Source organism: Lithobates pipiens, unplaced genomic scaffold (assembly GCF_037356315.1).
Source record: "Lithobates pipiens isolate NorthernLeopardFrog02 unplaced genomic scaffold, aLitPip1_a1.2 Scaffold_23, whole genome shotgun sequence".
Classification (NCBI taxonomy): Eukaryota; Metazoa; Chordata; class Amphibia; order Anura; family Ranidae; genus Lithobates; species Lithobates pipiens.
Window position 1 is genome coordinate 255,383,458 of NW_027507785.1, and position 15,884 is coordinate 255,399,341.

General features: G+C 45.2%; 1 protein-coding gene across 1 annotated transcript in view; it reads left to right on the forward strand.

The window, feature by feature from the left end:
* The window catches only part of LOC143928278 (putative ferric-chelate reductase 1), a 50,102-nt gene that overhangs the window by 24,084 nt on the left and 10,134 nt on the right, over window positions 1-15,884 (forward strand). Inside the window, exons 2-4 of the mRNA XM_077453062.1 lie at window positions 3,524-3,739; window positions 5,479-5,609; window positions 12,555-12,646. Coding sequence (XP_077309188.1) covers window positions 3,529-3,739; window positions 5,479-5,609; window positions 12,555-12,646 — 434 coding nt within the window. The 5' untranslated portion in view covers window positions 3,524-3,528. The remainder of the gene's footprint in view (window positions 1-3,523; window positions 3,740-5,478; window positions 5,610-12,554; window positions 12,647-15,884) is intronic.

A 15,884-nucleotide genomic window follows, 5' to 3' on the forward strand; every position in this document is an offset into this window, starting at 1 on the left:
GACATAAAAAGTTTCAACAAACCCCACTTTATTCCCTAGGGTCTCTGCTAAGATAACATATATAATGTTTAGGGGGTTCTGAGTAATTTTCTATCAAAAAAAAATATGATTTTTACATGTAGGAGCGGAGTACCAGAATTGGCCCAGAGGGCAAGTGTGTAAAGAAACACTTGGATAAATAAAAAAATGTGTCCCATAAATGATGTCCTATTGCATAAAACTGTGCACAGTAAAACTTTACAATGGGCCTACCCTTTTGGGTTACAGTGACATATCACCCCAATCTAAACCCCAGTGTTCAGCATACTCGAACCAGGAGAACTGCCAATTCATCGCTATCCTATTCCTCTGAGTATGTACATGTGGATCTGTCTAACCTGCATAGAATTTTATCATTTAGGAAATATTTATGAATTGTATAATTCTCTGCATGCATGACAAATCTGCACACATTCAGGAAAATCTAAGAATTCTAAACTTGCCAATTTGCCTGATTGTCCAGGCAACTCAATCATTGGTAGATGGATCAAAGCAGTGACTGAGATGTAGCATGGAAGAACACGCTAAATGTGTCCTGGTGTTCTCTGTTACTGCAAATACTAAATTCCTAAATTGTAGGAAGCAGGCCCATATGCATGAAGTGAGATGAATGGCAGTCTCAGCCCAAACTCTAGCCAGACCATGCTCCCAATGCATTTCTCTCTGCCCCTTGGAGCTTATTCATGTGTTAAGCATTGTCAAAATCAGCCAGTTATTTAACAGTTACTTGCGGAAAAGTTAGATTTCCAGTCAATGTTGCCCTTCAGCCACAAAAACTCAGACTTTTGAACAGACTTAGTCTGTTCGTGTGTGGCCAAGCCCATTCGTTTGGAAGGTCCCTCAGAACTCTGCCGAAAGTCCGTCTGAAAGACCATCGGACCTAGTCTGCCAGACAGTCTGGTTGTGTGTATGTGGCATTATACAACTAAAACTAAAATGGCATTTTAGTCAAAAATCGAAATTTGACGTCACAATGAACACTGCACTAACACATAATAAGTAGGGAGCATCTACTAAACTGCTGAAAGAAAAAATGAAGAAAAAGGCTTTTCCATTTTTTTTTTTTTTTTGTATTTAATGTTGGTAATATATTCAGGTAATATGTATGATGGAACAACAGCCAATAGAGTTTACTTCTTTTTTTTTTAAGTTAAGTTTGTCAGAAGCAATATTTTTGTTAGTTTATGAAACTTGATTTTATTAATGAAGATGTTATATATCACAACGGCTAAATTTGTGTCCGTAGTGCATTTAATCCTTAATATCATAAATAATAACATATTATTTGATTTTTACTCCAGGAGTATATAATGAGTTTGGAAATTCTAGAGAAATGCTTAAATAATGTATTGCAATTTAACTAAACCCATTAGATTTTAGTCGACTAAAATGTACTGGAGAGTTTAGTTGACTGTAATGTGCTGGAGATTTTAGTCAACTAAAATACGACTAAAATGAGAACAATTCAGATTACTAAAATACGACTAAAACTAAAATGGCATTTTAGTCAAAAGTCTATGATTAAAACTAAATTTAAAATTAACACTGGTCACTAGGCCATTCATTTTAACAAAGTGTGGATAGTAATATAACATGCGCAACTCTAATAAAAAAACAATATAAAAGCAGCCACATAGGAATGTGACAAGTATTCAAATAAGGTAGTGAAAAAATGTAGCGCTAAAACAAATAGTGCAGTGAAAATACCTAAAAAGTATTAGTGCATACAGTATTTAAATACAAAATATTAAAGTACAAATAAGTGCAATAAATATGCAATAAATATGTATGTAGGACGGAACCATATGTAATATAATCCTATAGCACCAGTCCTATACAAAATTTTGTGTGTGGAAGTTCAACAGTGAAGTGATGATCTCCCCATAGGAAATAAATCCAAAACTGGTGAATCCTTAAAGTGAAAAGAGATTGTGCACTCTTACCGGAACAGGTGGATCCAGGTGCCAACGACACCGAATCAAACAGGCGTGGATATCCAGATGGATAGTTCTCCCGAATGGAGATAAGGACCCCAGATCTCAAATGGCATCTCTTCTCAGCTGGGAAGATCTCCACGATATCCAATGAACTTGAGGGAGCTGCTTGACCAATGATTACACCAACTCATCCAGCCATAATGTATGGGAAAAAAGAGAGGGAATGCTCCAATGGTGCAGGTCAAAAACAGTTGGTTTATCGAAACCGACAGACATAAAATGGTAAAAAAGTGAGCACATATAAATAAAAGCAATGTGGAGAACGATGAGCGATGGGACCCCTGTAGATGTCCAATTGGGATGAAACGTGTCAGTCAAGGCTCATCGCTCTCCACATTGCTTTTATTTATATGTGATCACTTTTTTACCATTTACCCGTTTAACCATTTATTTTTTTGTTTATAGCGCAAAAAATAAAAACCACAGAGGTAATCAAATACCACCAAATGAAGGCTCTATTTGTGGGAAAAAAAGGACGTCAATTTTGTTTGGGAGCCACGTCGCACAACCGTGCAATTGTCAGTTGCCGAATCGCAAAAAGTGCTCTGGTCAGGAAGGGGTAAATTCTTCTGGGGCTGAAGTGGTTAAATGACAACTTCTTTTTTTTTTTGCATTTTAATGTAAATATGAGATCTGAGGTCTTTTTCGACCCCAGATCTCATATTTAAGAGGTCCTGTCATGCTTTTTTCTATTACAAGGGATGTCTGCATTCCTTGTAATAGGAAGAAAAGTGACACATTTTTTTTAAAAAAGTGTAAAAATGTAAGAAAAAAAAATGCATTTGCGGAAGCGCCCACATATGAAAATGGTGTTCAAACCACACATGTGACATATCGCAGTAATTGGTAGAGTGAGAGCAATAATTATAGCCCTAGACCTCCTCTGTAACTTAAAACATGCAACATGTAGAATTTTTTAAATGTCACCTATGGAGATTTTTAAGGATAAAAGTTTGTCAGCATTCCACGAGCAGGCGCAATTTTGAAGCGTGGCATGTTGGGTATCAATTTACTCGGCGTAACATTATCTTTCACAATATAAAAAGTAAATTAGGCTAACTTTAGTATCTTATTTTTTTAATTAAAAATAATGTTATAATGTTTGGGGGTGCTAAGTAATTTTCTAGCAAAAATAATGTTTTTAACTTGTAAACAACAAATCTCAGAAAGAGGCTCAGTCTTTAAGTGAATGATTTTTTTTTTTTTAAAGGAAAAACCATGCAAGTAAGCATTGAGCAAAACACTGGATTTTTATATGCTTTTACTTGCAATTTGCTTTAGTTGTTGACAGGGTCGCGTCAGAACACACAAGCCATTTATGTTCAAAACAGTAAATTTTCTAAATAAACTAATAAAGAAAATCTACCATATTAAATAAACACAGACTAACTTATTATATTGTTATATATATATATTTATATATAATATATATATATATATTATATATGTTTCTGTAAATATGCATATGTTAATTATTTCGGTTTCAGATTTCATGCAGATGGATATTTCAGCTTCAGCTCGTGGTATCACCATCCTGCTGATTTTCTGTCTTTATGGCTCCATTAATGCCTATCCAGATGGAAAAGTTGAGGCAGCATGCTCTACAATGATTCCTGAACATGGAGCTTCCGCTCAGACCTCCACTGGCCCCTACAGTTTGACTGTTTCTAAAACCACTTACAGTGCTGGAGAACAAATCACAGGTAATGTGAAATTATGAGTAGTTCCATATTTGACTTACCACCCCTGAACAAGTAATAATAAAACAGTATTAAACCCAGATGCAAACAATTATTTGACTGCAGCTTACCAATTTTTAGATGGGATGTCTACAATAATTGTCTGTTTTGGCCTTTGTTCTTCTATTTTCATCTTGTAAACCAGCCAGTAAGTCTGTTGTCTTTCAAAAGAACAAGCTCTCTTCAAAATGTATCAGTTTAAAGGGATGAGACAAACCATTTAACTCTGACGGGGTGCTTACAATGATCAACATTTATTTATTTATTTAAAATTCTTACTCCAAAATAAAAATAAATAAATTGTTTTCTGTGACTGATTATGGAGTGTGGACTGGAGTTTGGCTTCATTTTGTTAACGTAGTTAAACCTGATAGTACATTTAACAGTGGCCCCACACCCACCCTGACTGCTGTCTGCTAGCCCCCTGTACTCTTTTATCTAGACTATAAACTAAAAATGACATACAAGGCCATCATCTGTGGTTATGTATACAACAAAGGAAAAAAAAGATCAGAATATATTGGCCAGACAAGGAGTATACAACTATATAAAAACAGAATTTGAATTTTTTTATTGTCCAATTAATTTAAAATATCATACAGAAATGCAATTATATATATATATATATATATATATATATATCTATTATTATTATATATATTAAATGTATATATATATATATATATATATATATATATATATATATATATATATATATATATAAACATTTATATGTATTTATTATGTTATTTATTACATGTTATTTACCTAAATAGTATCTACTAATTGATTCATTTCGTCCTGGTGTTGTGCTTCATATAAAGTCCCACCATTCCCCTTTCCCCTCTTTTCTTTCTCTCTCTCTCTCTCTCTCTCTCTCTATATATATATATATATATATATATATATATATATATATATATATATATATATATATATATATATATATATATATATATAGTTAGGTCCATATATATTTGGACACAGGCCCAATTTTCCTACTTTTGGCTCTGTATGCCACCAGAATAAAATAAAAACAAAACAATCCACATGAATTTGAAGTGCAGACTAGCTTTAATTCAAGGGGTTGAACATAAATATCAAGTACAAATTTTAGGAATTGCCAGCAGTGAGCACCACACTTCCCTGTCCCAGGCTGCTCCGATGGGCACACATGGCTTCTTTCTGGCCAATGAGGGCGAGAGAGGGGTGTGGACTGGAGTCTGGGGAGAAGGCAAACTGGAAACTTGGGACTGGATTACAAAGCTTGGCTGAGGCCCTGGGAGGCCACAAGGCGGATCGTACCTGCACTCTGTCTTCAGGATTTTGTGGGAGAAAAATGCAGCATGTAAGATGACAGCAGGGAGCCACAGGCCCCCTGGAGCTAAACACTGGGTCGCAATGGCGACCCCTTATGCTACGCCTATAAGGATCAGTGTTAAAGCATAGTGCATAGGAGCAGTCACTCCACACATCCACTCATATTTGGGTTCAGGCCATGACCTTAGTATTTTCTATCTGAACCTCATACCAAGTTAGCAAAAACAAACTGGTTTCTTAGATCACAGAGCATTTGAACAAGAATGTTTGAGCACACCTTGCTATTATTTTAATATTACTAATTACTAATATGGATGGTATATTAATGTTCCTATGTTACATTTTGTAACCTGAACATGATGTATGTTTTACTCACTTTGCAGTCTCTCTAAGTGGAAGTTCCAAATTTGAAGGTTTCCTGATTCAAGCCCGCTCGGGCAACTCAGCAACCCCTCTGGGCTCCTTTGAGGTGGTAGACAGCACTGCACAGACCCTCACATGTACCTCTGCTAAAGTAAGTTTAAAGTATAAAAGTATGGAAACTTTGGTAAACTATGAAAAAGACATGTACGTAGCTGTAGTGCAACGTAAGCGTAGGACATACATGACAGGGTGCAAGGCTTACGCAGGGGAATGGTACGAGGGGTTAAGAAGGTTACAAGGCTTACCTGATTGGAGGATGGTGTAAGAGGGGGTGGAGTAGAGTTAATGTGAAGGCACGTGAGTCTAGGAGGGTCAGCAGTCTGGAGCAGCAGGTCAGGAGGAACGTTCAGGATCAGCCACCTGGAAAAGATGAGTGGGTTAGAGCAGCTTTGGGCCCAGCTTAGATCAGCCGCAGAACAGCATGGCGCAGACTGGTTACAAAGCCAAATTGCGGCCACCCTTCAGGGGGTAGGGCAGGGACCTTCCGCAGATGGGGTACCCTCGACACGGGCAAGGAGGTCTCGGCCCCCTGTGCGCCTTAGCCCTGACATTGCCCCCCGTACTCAGCGCCGGCTTGGGAGCCCCAGTTGGGCCCCTTCAGGCCCCCCTGCTAAGCAGACACCCCGGTCGTCTAGTGGGGGGCCTGGGAGGAATCCCCGTCCACGGCTGAGTCCCAGAGGGAGGGGGGTCACTCACCGGATCCTGCCTCAGGCCACCTCCAGGACCGCGCGATCGTTAGTGGTTCCAGTGGTTCCCCCTGGCGATGCTCCGGTCGGGGGGGCCGCTCGACGGGGGAGAGTGGGGTCCTCGGGCGCCGGCCTTGTCCCGGAGGCGGCCGTCGGCCTGCCACGTGTGGGCGCCATCTTAGCTTCGGGGGGGGGCCCATTAGCAGATGCAGAGCGGCAGTCGGGTGGCCACGCCTCCGGGCATGTTTCTGTGCCTGGGAGGGAGGGCCAGCGGAGGAACAGCGCGCGCGCGCTCGGCGCGGCGCACGCTGATGACGTCAGCGGAAGTGAGGTCGGCGCGACCGGAAGTGATGTCCTTGTAAACAAAAAACATGGCGGCCGCCATGTACAGCGACAGGAAACCGGTCGGGAGCGGCCTGGGCCGTCTGGCATGCCAGCGCAGAGGCCCCCGAGGGTCAGGACACTGACGGAGGACAGCAGCATGGAAGAGGGAGAGCTGCAGGAGGACGAGTGCGATCCGGCGGCGGCAGTAGGGGCAGCGGCTGGAGAGCCTTCCAGGCAACAGCAGCCCGGTAAGTCCTTGGGGTCTGTGGGGGGGTTTCTTGCGGGGGTGAGTGGGGGGGAGGCAGGGGTGGGGGGGGGCGAAGGGGGGGGGGGAGTTGTTGGTGGTGTTGAAAGAGCTGCTGCGCAGCCTGCAGGGTGACTCGGGGCCGGTGCACGCCCCGAGTACTCCATGGGTAGGGCCGCCCGCCGCGGCTCGGGTAGAGCTGGGGACGGCTGTCCCCTCCGGGTTGGGGTTGTCGGTGGGTGGGGTGGCAGCGGAGACGCAGACAGAGAGGGAGGTGCTGGCGCGGAAGGACGGCGAGGGACCAAGTGGGGCTGCGGTGGACAAAGACAAGGATGCTGAAAAGATTCGCTTAGCAGATGCGGCGAGGAGCGAAGTTTATGTGTGCTTCGAGGGACCGTTAGGGGCGCATTTGAAGAAGGAGGTGAGGGAGAAGATTTGGAAGGACGAATTTGTGGAGATCTTCTCGTTGTTGCCGTTGGAGAAATTTAATTTAGACAGGGTCAAGCCTGATGAGAGCAAGAAAGAAGAGGAGGAGAAGAGGAGATATAGGCTTATTCCGCGCACGTTTGCGAATTGGCTGCAAGCGTTTGCGATTTTAGCTAGCGTGATTGGGGAAAAGGCGCCGGAGAATTGTTCGGCGTTGTTCTGTTACCTGGAGGCCATTAGTGAGGCGCACAGGGTTTATGGGGGCTTGGCCTGGTTACGTTATGACGAACAGTTTCGTCAACGCAAAGCGGTACGGACGTCCATTAGGTGGGACCACAAGGACATCAGCCTGTGGATGAAGTTGATGACTTCGGCCCGGGCCCCGGGACAGTTTTTTCCAGGGGGGGCCGGCGCCGCCGCCTCAGCGGGATCGCTGGCCCCAAAAAAGAAGGGGGTCTGCTGGCAATTTAACGACGGGACGTGCAAGTTTGGTAACGCCTGTCGTTACAAGCACGAGTGTTCGGGATGCAGTGGAGGGCACCCCTTCGCACGTTGTTTCAGACAGGGCAAAGGTCGTACTGGAGATTTCGCTGGAAAAAGGGATGACGCCGGTGAGGCTGGAAAGGATGCTTCCTTTCCTAAGTAGGTATCCTGATCGTGCGGCGGCGGGGTTGTTGGAGGCTGGTTTTCGGGATGGGTTTAGGATTCCGAGTGCGTTGAGGGAGGTTCCCCCGCTGGCCAAGAATTTAAGGTCGGCTTTGCTGCATGAACACGTGGTGTCGGCAAAATTGGCTAAGGAGGTGGCGTTGGGCCGGATGGCCGGCCCATTTCTTGCCCCTCCGATGGCGGATCTAGTGGTCTCGCCTTTGGGGGTTGTTCCGAAGAAGGAACCGGGGCAATTCAGGATGATTCACCACCTGTCTTACCCCAGGGGCGGATCGGTAAATGATGGTATTGACCCGCAAGCTTGTGCGGTTACTTATACATCATTTGATGCAGCGATAGCGTGGGTGAGAAAGTATGGCAGGGGGGCTCTTCTGGCTAAAACGGATGTAGAGGCGGCATTTCGTTTGTTGCCGGTACATCCAGGGAGTATGCGCTTGTTGGGTTGTTGCTGGCAGGGGTCGTATTTTGTCGATCGCTGCTTGCCCATGGGATGTTCTATCTCGTGTGCACTTTTTGAGCTGTTCAGTTCGTTTTTTGAATGGGCTGTACGGGAGACGGCGGGAGTCAACTCGGTCATACATTACCTGGATGACTTCCTGTGTGTAGGGCCGCCAGGATCCCGCGGCTGCGGGATCCTGCTGGGGACGTTGCAACATTTGGCCGAACGGTTTGGGGTTCCCTTGGCGAGGGAGAAGACGGAGGGTCCCAGGTCGGAGATAGTGTTTTTGGGAATCACGATTGATTCCATGGCCATGGAATGTAGGTTGCCTGAGGAGAAGGTGGTGGAGCTGCGGCAGGAGGTGGTCGCAGCGCGGGGAAAACGAAAACTCAGGTTGAAGGAATTGCAATCGCTCCTGGGCAAATTGAATTTTGCTTGCAGGATTATGCCTATGGGGAGAATTTTTTGCAGGAGACTGGCGGCAGCCACAGCAGGGGTGAAGGTGCCCACTCATTTTGTGCGGTTGTCCAGAGACTTACGGGATGATCTGGGTGTATGGGGGGTGTTCCTGGTGGAGTTTAATGGGAGAGCGATTGTGCAGGAGGGACCGGTCAGCAACGCTGATTTGGTTTTGTTTACTGACGCAGCGGGTTCGGCAGGTTATGGAGCTTATTGCCAGGGGCAATGGAGTGCCGAACCATGGCCGGACTCTTGGAGGGAGGCGGGGTTTTTAACTAACCTGGCGTTACTGGAGCTTTTTCCCATAGTTCTGGCGGTGGAATTGTGGGGGGACAAGCTCCGGGATAAAAAAGTGCGCTTCCATTGTGATAACATGGGAGTGGTGGTGGCCATAAATAATGTTTCGGCCTCCTCCCCCCCGGTGGTTAGGTTGTTAAGGAGGTTGGTACTCAGTTGTTTACGGATTAATGCGTTTGTTTATGCGGTGCATATCCCTGGGATTGAGAATAAGTTGGCGGATGCTCTGTCTCGTTTCCAGTGGGAGGACTTTCGCAGAATGGCTCCGGACGCGAACAGACGCGGGGACCCGTGCCCTCCAGAGATGTGGGGGATTGCGCTGGAATCATCGGAGGACTGATTCAGCAGTCGTTGAGTGCAGGTACTCGCGCGGCTTATAATGCAGTGTGGAGGGAATGGTCGAACTGGTTGGGTGAGGTTGGGGGGTCGGAGGGCCCGGCTGAGCTGCTGCGGTGGGTATTGTGTTTTATCTGTTACAATTATGTGTCTGGGGTGTCGGGCTCGGCAGTCAGCAAGAAAATGTCGGCTTTGGCCTTTTTGTTTCAATGTAAGGGGTTGGCGGATGTGACTAAGAATTTTTTAGTTAAAAAGGCGTTGAGGGGTTTTAGAAGAGGGGCGGCAAAACGGGATTTGCGGCGCCCGATTTCTTTTGAGGTTTTGGGTATTTTGTTGAGCCACGTCCGGGAAGTGTGTTCTCTGGTTTTTGAACAACTACTTTTCCGAGCTGCTTTCCTGGTGGCATTTTTTGGGGCGTTTCGGATAGGAGAATTGGTGTCGCCATCTAAAACAGCTCCGGGGGGTTTGGGGAGGGGTGATGTTTCATGGGCCCCTTCTTCGGTGGTGATTTTGGTCAGGAAGTCCAAAACGGACCAGTTGGGTAGAGGGGTGCGGGTAACATTGTTTCGGGGGACGGACCCTAGTTTTTGTCCGGTGGAGGCTTTAAGGGTTTATTTGGAGGTTCGCCCGGACCGGGACGGGGTGTTATTCATGCATGCGGATGGTTCATGCCTTTCGCGGTTTCAATTTACGGCAGTGTTGAGGAAGTGTTTGCGGAGCGGGGGTTTGTCTCCGGGAGAGTATGCTGCTCATTCCTTCCGGATAGGGGCGGCCACGGAGGCAGCTAGATGGGGATTGCCGGAAGAGGTTATTAAGCAAATTGGGAGGTGGGAGTCTCGGAGGTATCGGCTTTATGTGCGACCGCACCTCGTGTAAAAGGGGTGGGAGTATGGTCATTGGAGTGGTCGGCTATATGTTTTTGGTTGTTTTGGGTTGGGTTGGTTAATTTTTGGTTATGTCATTTCAGAGCCGGGATGTCTCATTTGGATTTTGGGACATTCTTTTGTGTTCTGGGGGGCTAGACGGGCGGATGTACGGCCGGACGGCAGGCAACTCAGACTGTCCAGGGATGAAGGCCGGGTTCGATGGATTGGCATCCCGGGACTGATGTGGCACAGGGTGGTGTCAGAGGTTCATCGCTATGCGGGCCTGGATCGGGCACCGGACGTACTGGTCCTACATGTGGGAGGTAATGACTTGGTTGTCAGGCCGATGCGCAACATCATTAAAGACATACGGTGGGACTTCCTCAGGCTTCGTACTGCCTTCCCGGACATGATTATTGTGTGGTCCGATATTGTGGCCCGCATGTCTTGGAGGGGGGCCCGGTCTTGTGAGAAGATTAATAAGGCCCGGATAAAGGTGAACAAAGAGGTGGGGAGGTTTGTTGCCCGGAATGGTGGTATTGTGGTGAGGCATTGGGAGTTGGAAGTGGAGACGTGGAGGTATTTACGGGGGGATGGTGTCCACCTTAACCCAATCGGGATTGACCTGTGGGCTTTGGGTTTGGAAGATGGCATTGGCAGGGCTCTGCAGGTGTGGCGGCAGGCACAAGGGTGAGGTGTCACTCTTGTGCTGCTGTGGCGGTAGGGTCCTTGACGGCTGGTATGCAATCTATCTGTTCCAAATTAGGTTTTGGTAAAGTTAGGACCCATCATGGGTATGGAGTCCTCCCGGGTGGTCTGGCGGCTGGCCAGACTGACGGGCTAATAAGTTGGGGGTCTGTGGTCAATTGGTAAGTCCCCGAGGCAAGTTGGCGGCTGGGGACGAATGCCATAAAAAGTTGGGATTACAGGCTCAAGTTGAAATGGGGTCGTCAGGGATCAACAACTGTTTATCTGATGAGCTGGTTTTGGTTACAAGAAAATATATGGTAAAATAAAATGGTTACAGAAGTTTTAAAGAAAAAGTTTTAGTTTGGTTTATTGTTTAAATAAAGGCCTGGAAAGGCCATTTACATCCAGCAGGTGTCTGTGTCATTTTTTATAAGAAAAGGTATAAAAGGGGTGTACATGTATGGATTGGCGTAGTAAGGTATCTGGCTACCTTGTCATGTAAATGCTGAAGAAGTTTATGCAACCCTCTTACCAAAGTAAAAAAATGAAACTACAGGCAGCCTGAGAAAAAGATGAGTAAAAGAATTCTGGTAGGTGGCTACTCCAATCTTCAATCCTTACTGTATCCAATGTTTCTGTCATGTCCCCTACTCTGGAGGCCATTTTCCCTTACTGTTGGATACCACGCCTCCTATTGTGCTCTATGGTTTTACCTGCCGCCCCATATGACCCTACTGGACAGAGCCTAGTTTAAAACCCAACTCAAGGCAAAATCCATTCTTTCTCCATCCCTCTCTCCCACCAATCTCCACCCAGCTCCTAAATGCTCCTTACTTTGTGAAGTCATTTATACTCACTAGAGCCCCACTCCCCACCCAGGTCCCTCTATCTAGCATTGTTTGTTAACCCTTGACACCTACCAACATCTGATCACCCCTCTGCTGGCAGGTCAATGGGAATTGTCCATGTCACTCAGACAGTGACGTGGACACCTGGAAGAAGGCGCCCAGTAGGAGGTAAACAGAGAGAATAACCTGGGGATGGGTGATCATGTCAGGTATGTGAAAAGAGGGAATCAAAGAGGTTGTTTTTTTAAAATAGTGATCAGAGAGAGCTCGGTTTAATGGAGGAGTTAGAAGGGGTTCATTTTTTTTAACATGATTGTGCTTTAAATATTTTGGTCTAGCTTTCGCAATAAATGCTAACTTCCTCTAAAACGGATGTTTTAGCTTTGATTACACTTTAACTGGTTTAATATTCAGCTGTTTTCATATGTCTAAGGCTAACCACATACAGTAGGTTACAATTCTCTGAAGAGCATCGAGAAGGAGGGATAGGGAAGGGTTGACAACAGTCTTTGTAATTTCAGAATAACGGTTGCACAGAGGTGTCAGCCAGCAACAGGAAATGAGGGGTTCATGATCTGCCAGAATGTTTATTTTTCTGTATTTGCAGCATCATTAGAAGGATATTAGAAGGGGAAAGTACATGTATGTATTGCAGAGGTATACTGTGTGTATTTAATTTTTTTTGCTGACATACACTTTAAGGAAAATTTCACCAAAAAAATACAATTTTTATCGCACTTTCATTTATTTTGCAGAGTGCGGTGAGCCAAACATCTTCCACCTTAAAATCAAATGTACAGTTGAAATGGATGGCTCCATCAAGCGGCAACTCCGACATACAAATTAGGTAATTTTTTTTGTAAGGGCTTTTTACTGCTTTGAATAGACTGCAGCTTGATTCTCTCCATTCAAGTGGTTGTAAGTCCTTGCATACTGTATACCCAGTAAAGTGAAACAAAGAGATTAAACAAATCCTCCTACATAGGTTGTACCTTTTTATGTCCAGCCTTCCCTTCTCTACAGCCTCCAAAAGCAGATGTTTAATGCAGCATTTCTGAGCTTCGGGAGGCAAGGGATGGGGATCTGATGTCACACACTGCACAACATAGACAAGAGATCTGAGTGTAATCCGAGACCTGAGTTGAGGGAATGGACACTGACCCCCCCTTCTACACAGTCTCATAAGGAAACATGCACTTCTGAGGCTGTCAAACACCTGCTGTGTGCTGAAGGGGGGCAGGGCTAGATTGTCTGATGTTAGCTTAGACTGGCAGAAGTGACTCATGCATATACCAGAGAAATGACAAAACAGACAGAAATCACACTTTTCTATCAAGGCAAGTACACAGTAAGGAACTATACACTTTGTTCAGTTTTAATTATTTCAGAGTGTTACAATCACTTTAAAATAATACAGTCAGGTTAAGTGCTTCTGTATCTCCTCAGTGGTCAAGATAGGATGGTGTACACAATATTTACTCTAATAATCCTTTAAATAGAATATGTATGCTTCCTAATGTAGCACCCTCTACCAATAAGTAGCTGATAGTAAGGTATTTTTACTAGGTTAGCCAGCACAGGTAAATTTAGGCAGGATTATTCTGTGCACTAGGCCTGTCTGTTTTGATCTGGCCTGTCTCTATTCCAGGAGAAGGTTCTGGAAAGAGAGCTGGGCCTGGAACTGGAGTGGCAGGCAGCTTGTGTGTGAGCCCTGACCAACCCCCATCGAGATTGGCCTCATATATAAGCTGAGGTGATTCTCCACAGGAGTCAGAGATGGCTGGGTAAAGCGAGAAATAGGAATGTTAGTCAGTCGCAGGAGGCCATCCCCATGGGGGGGGGGGGTGCGCCAATCGCAGGACAGGCCCCTGAAGAGCTGTGGGGGAACATTGCCACTACACGGTATTTGGCAATGTCTCTACCATCACACAGTTGGATGGCAGGGAACTCCTAGAGCAGAAGGGCAGGTGAAAATGTTGGTATACATGGTCCGGTCAAAGTCCCTCATAAAGGACTCAGGGCTGTTGAAAGTTCAGTGAGTGTTACCACAGTGGGGCTGGAGGTGCCAAGGACTGAGGTGCCAAGGGCTGGAGTGCCAAGGAGTCTGTGATAGAAACTCTGCTAGTACACGGTCACTAGTGGAGTCTTTGTCAATACACATGGTGGATGATGGGGAGCCCTGGATCAGAAAAGAGACTGTGGGGATCTGTGCCAAGTCAATGCTGCCTGTGGGCACATGATTTGATAGTTGGGCTGGCCGGGAACAGTAGTCCATATTTCCTAGAAGATATGCTTTTAACCCACTGGGCCTCGGGGGAGAGATTATGCAGGCCTCTGGCCTAGTGGCAGCAAGCAACAAGAGCCATAGGAGGGAGGCTTATTCAGAGTGGGCCCCTACTATTCAATAGAAGAGGATGCGTCATATTTCAATACAGTAACTAAGTTTGGGCAGGATGAACCAAGTGTACAGGAGGAAACAAGCTATGAGCAGGAGGTGAAAGAGATCAAAGAACATTGCTTTTACACAGTCATTAGTGATAGCTCAGCCCCCACATGGTCAGGTGGCAGGGAACTCTTAAGCCGCGTACACGGGCGGACTGTATGGCCTACTTAGTCCGTCGAAACACAATTCAGCGGACAGTCCGCTCGTGTGTGGGCTTCAGCAGACTTTTTCAGCGTGCAGTCTGGCGTACTAAGTATTTCGGATTTTTCGAAATACTGTCCGTCATACTTTGGTTTCAGCGGACAATCAGTAGGCTAGTTCGACGGACTAAGAATGGCGCATGCTCAGAAAGGATTTACACAGCGAAAGGTTGCATTGCTGTGTATTGGACTTCCTATTTCTAGTCCCGTCGTACGTGCTGTATACGTCATCGCGCAAGCTTTCGACGGACTGTTTGTGCATCCGTGTGTGGTCAAGTTCGTTCATTCGAAAGTAGGACGGACTGTCCGTCGGATTGTATGACGGACTAAGTAGGCCATACAGTCCGCCCGTGTGTACGCGGCTTTAGATGGAATAGTCAGCGGAGGTTGAGCTGCAGGAGGAACAACAGTCTGCATGGAGATGCAGGAGGAGAGTCATACCTAAATATGCACATTATATTATATATATATATCATTCTGGCTCTAAATTTATTCAGAATGTACTAAATCCTTTAATATGATGGCAATAACTTATCCTATGGGCATTCCATGTTCATAATCCCTATCCGAGTTGTACCCCCCAATAAAAACAAAAAAAACAAAGCTTGCAAATGACTGTTCATTGTCTCTGGAAGTGATGTATGAAGTCTGACAGGGTGATTTGGTGGATTGTTTGTTATTAGCTGCAACAACATGGCTACACTGTAATTAAGAATATTTTCTTTCTCTGTATTCATACAATTGATTTTCCAGTTCCCAAATAATACTCACTGAGAACCAGCTGCATAATTGGCCCATTGAATTTGGGGCCCCAGCTCTTACGCTTGGATAGATTAAATGTATTCATTCATTTAAAAGGGAATTGTTACTTTAGACTGGGTGTTTGAATAAAGATGAACCCTGCCATGGAACAGATAAATCAAATGAATGTTTGCATTCCCTGAGAATGACAAGGAGATTTTTGTCCCCAAATCATAATCCCCCATAAGTACCTCAATTTCCACTCTTCTACAACACTCAGAAAGAATTTCCAACAATCTGAAATGATCTTATACACGTTATATTTTAACGTGGCTAATGCCGCGTACACACGACCGGACTTAGGTCCGACAGACTTTCGACGGAGTTCTGACGGAGTTCTGACAGAGTTCTGACAGAGTTCTGATGGACTTTCCGAATGAACGGACTTGGCCACACACAATCACACCAAAGTCCGACGGGTTTGAATGTGATGACATACGACTGGACTAGAATAAGGAAGTTCATAGCCAGTAGCCAATAGCTGCCCTAGCGTCAGTTTTTGTCCGTTGGACTAGCATACACACGAGCGGATTTCTCGGTAGAAACTGGGTCCGGCGGAGTTCTGGCGAAAAAATTTGAAACATGTTCCATTTCTAAAGTCTGTCAGACTTTTGCAAATCAAAAGTCCGTTGCAGTCCACA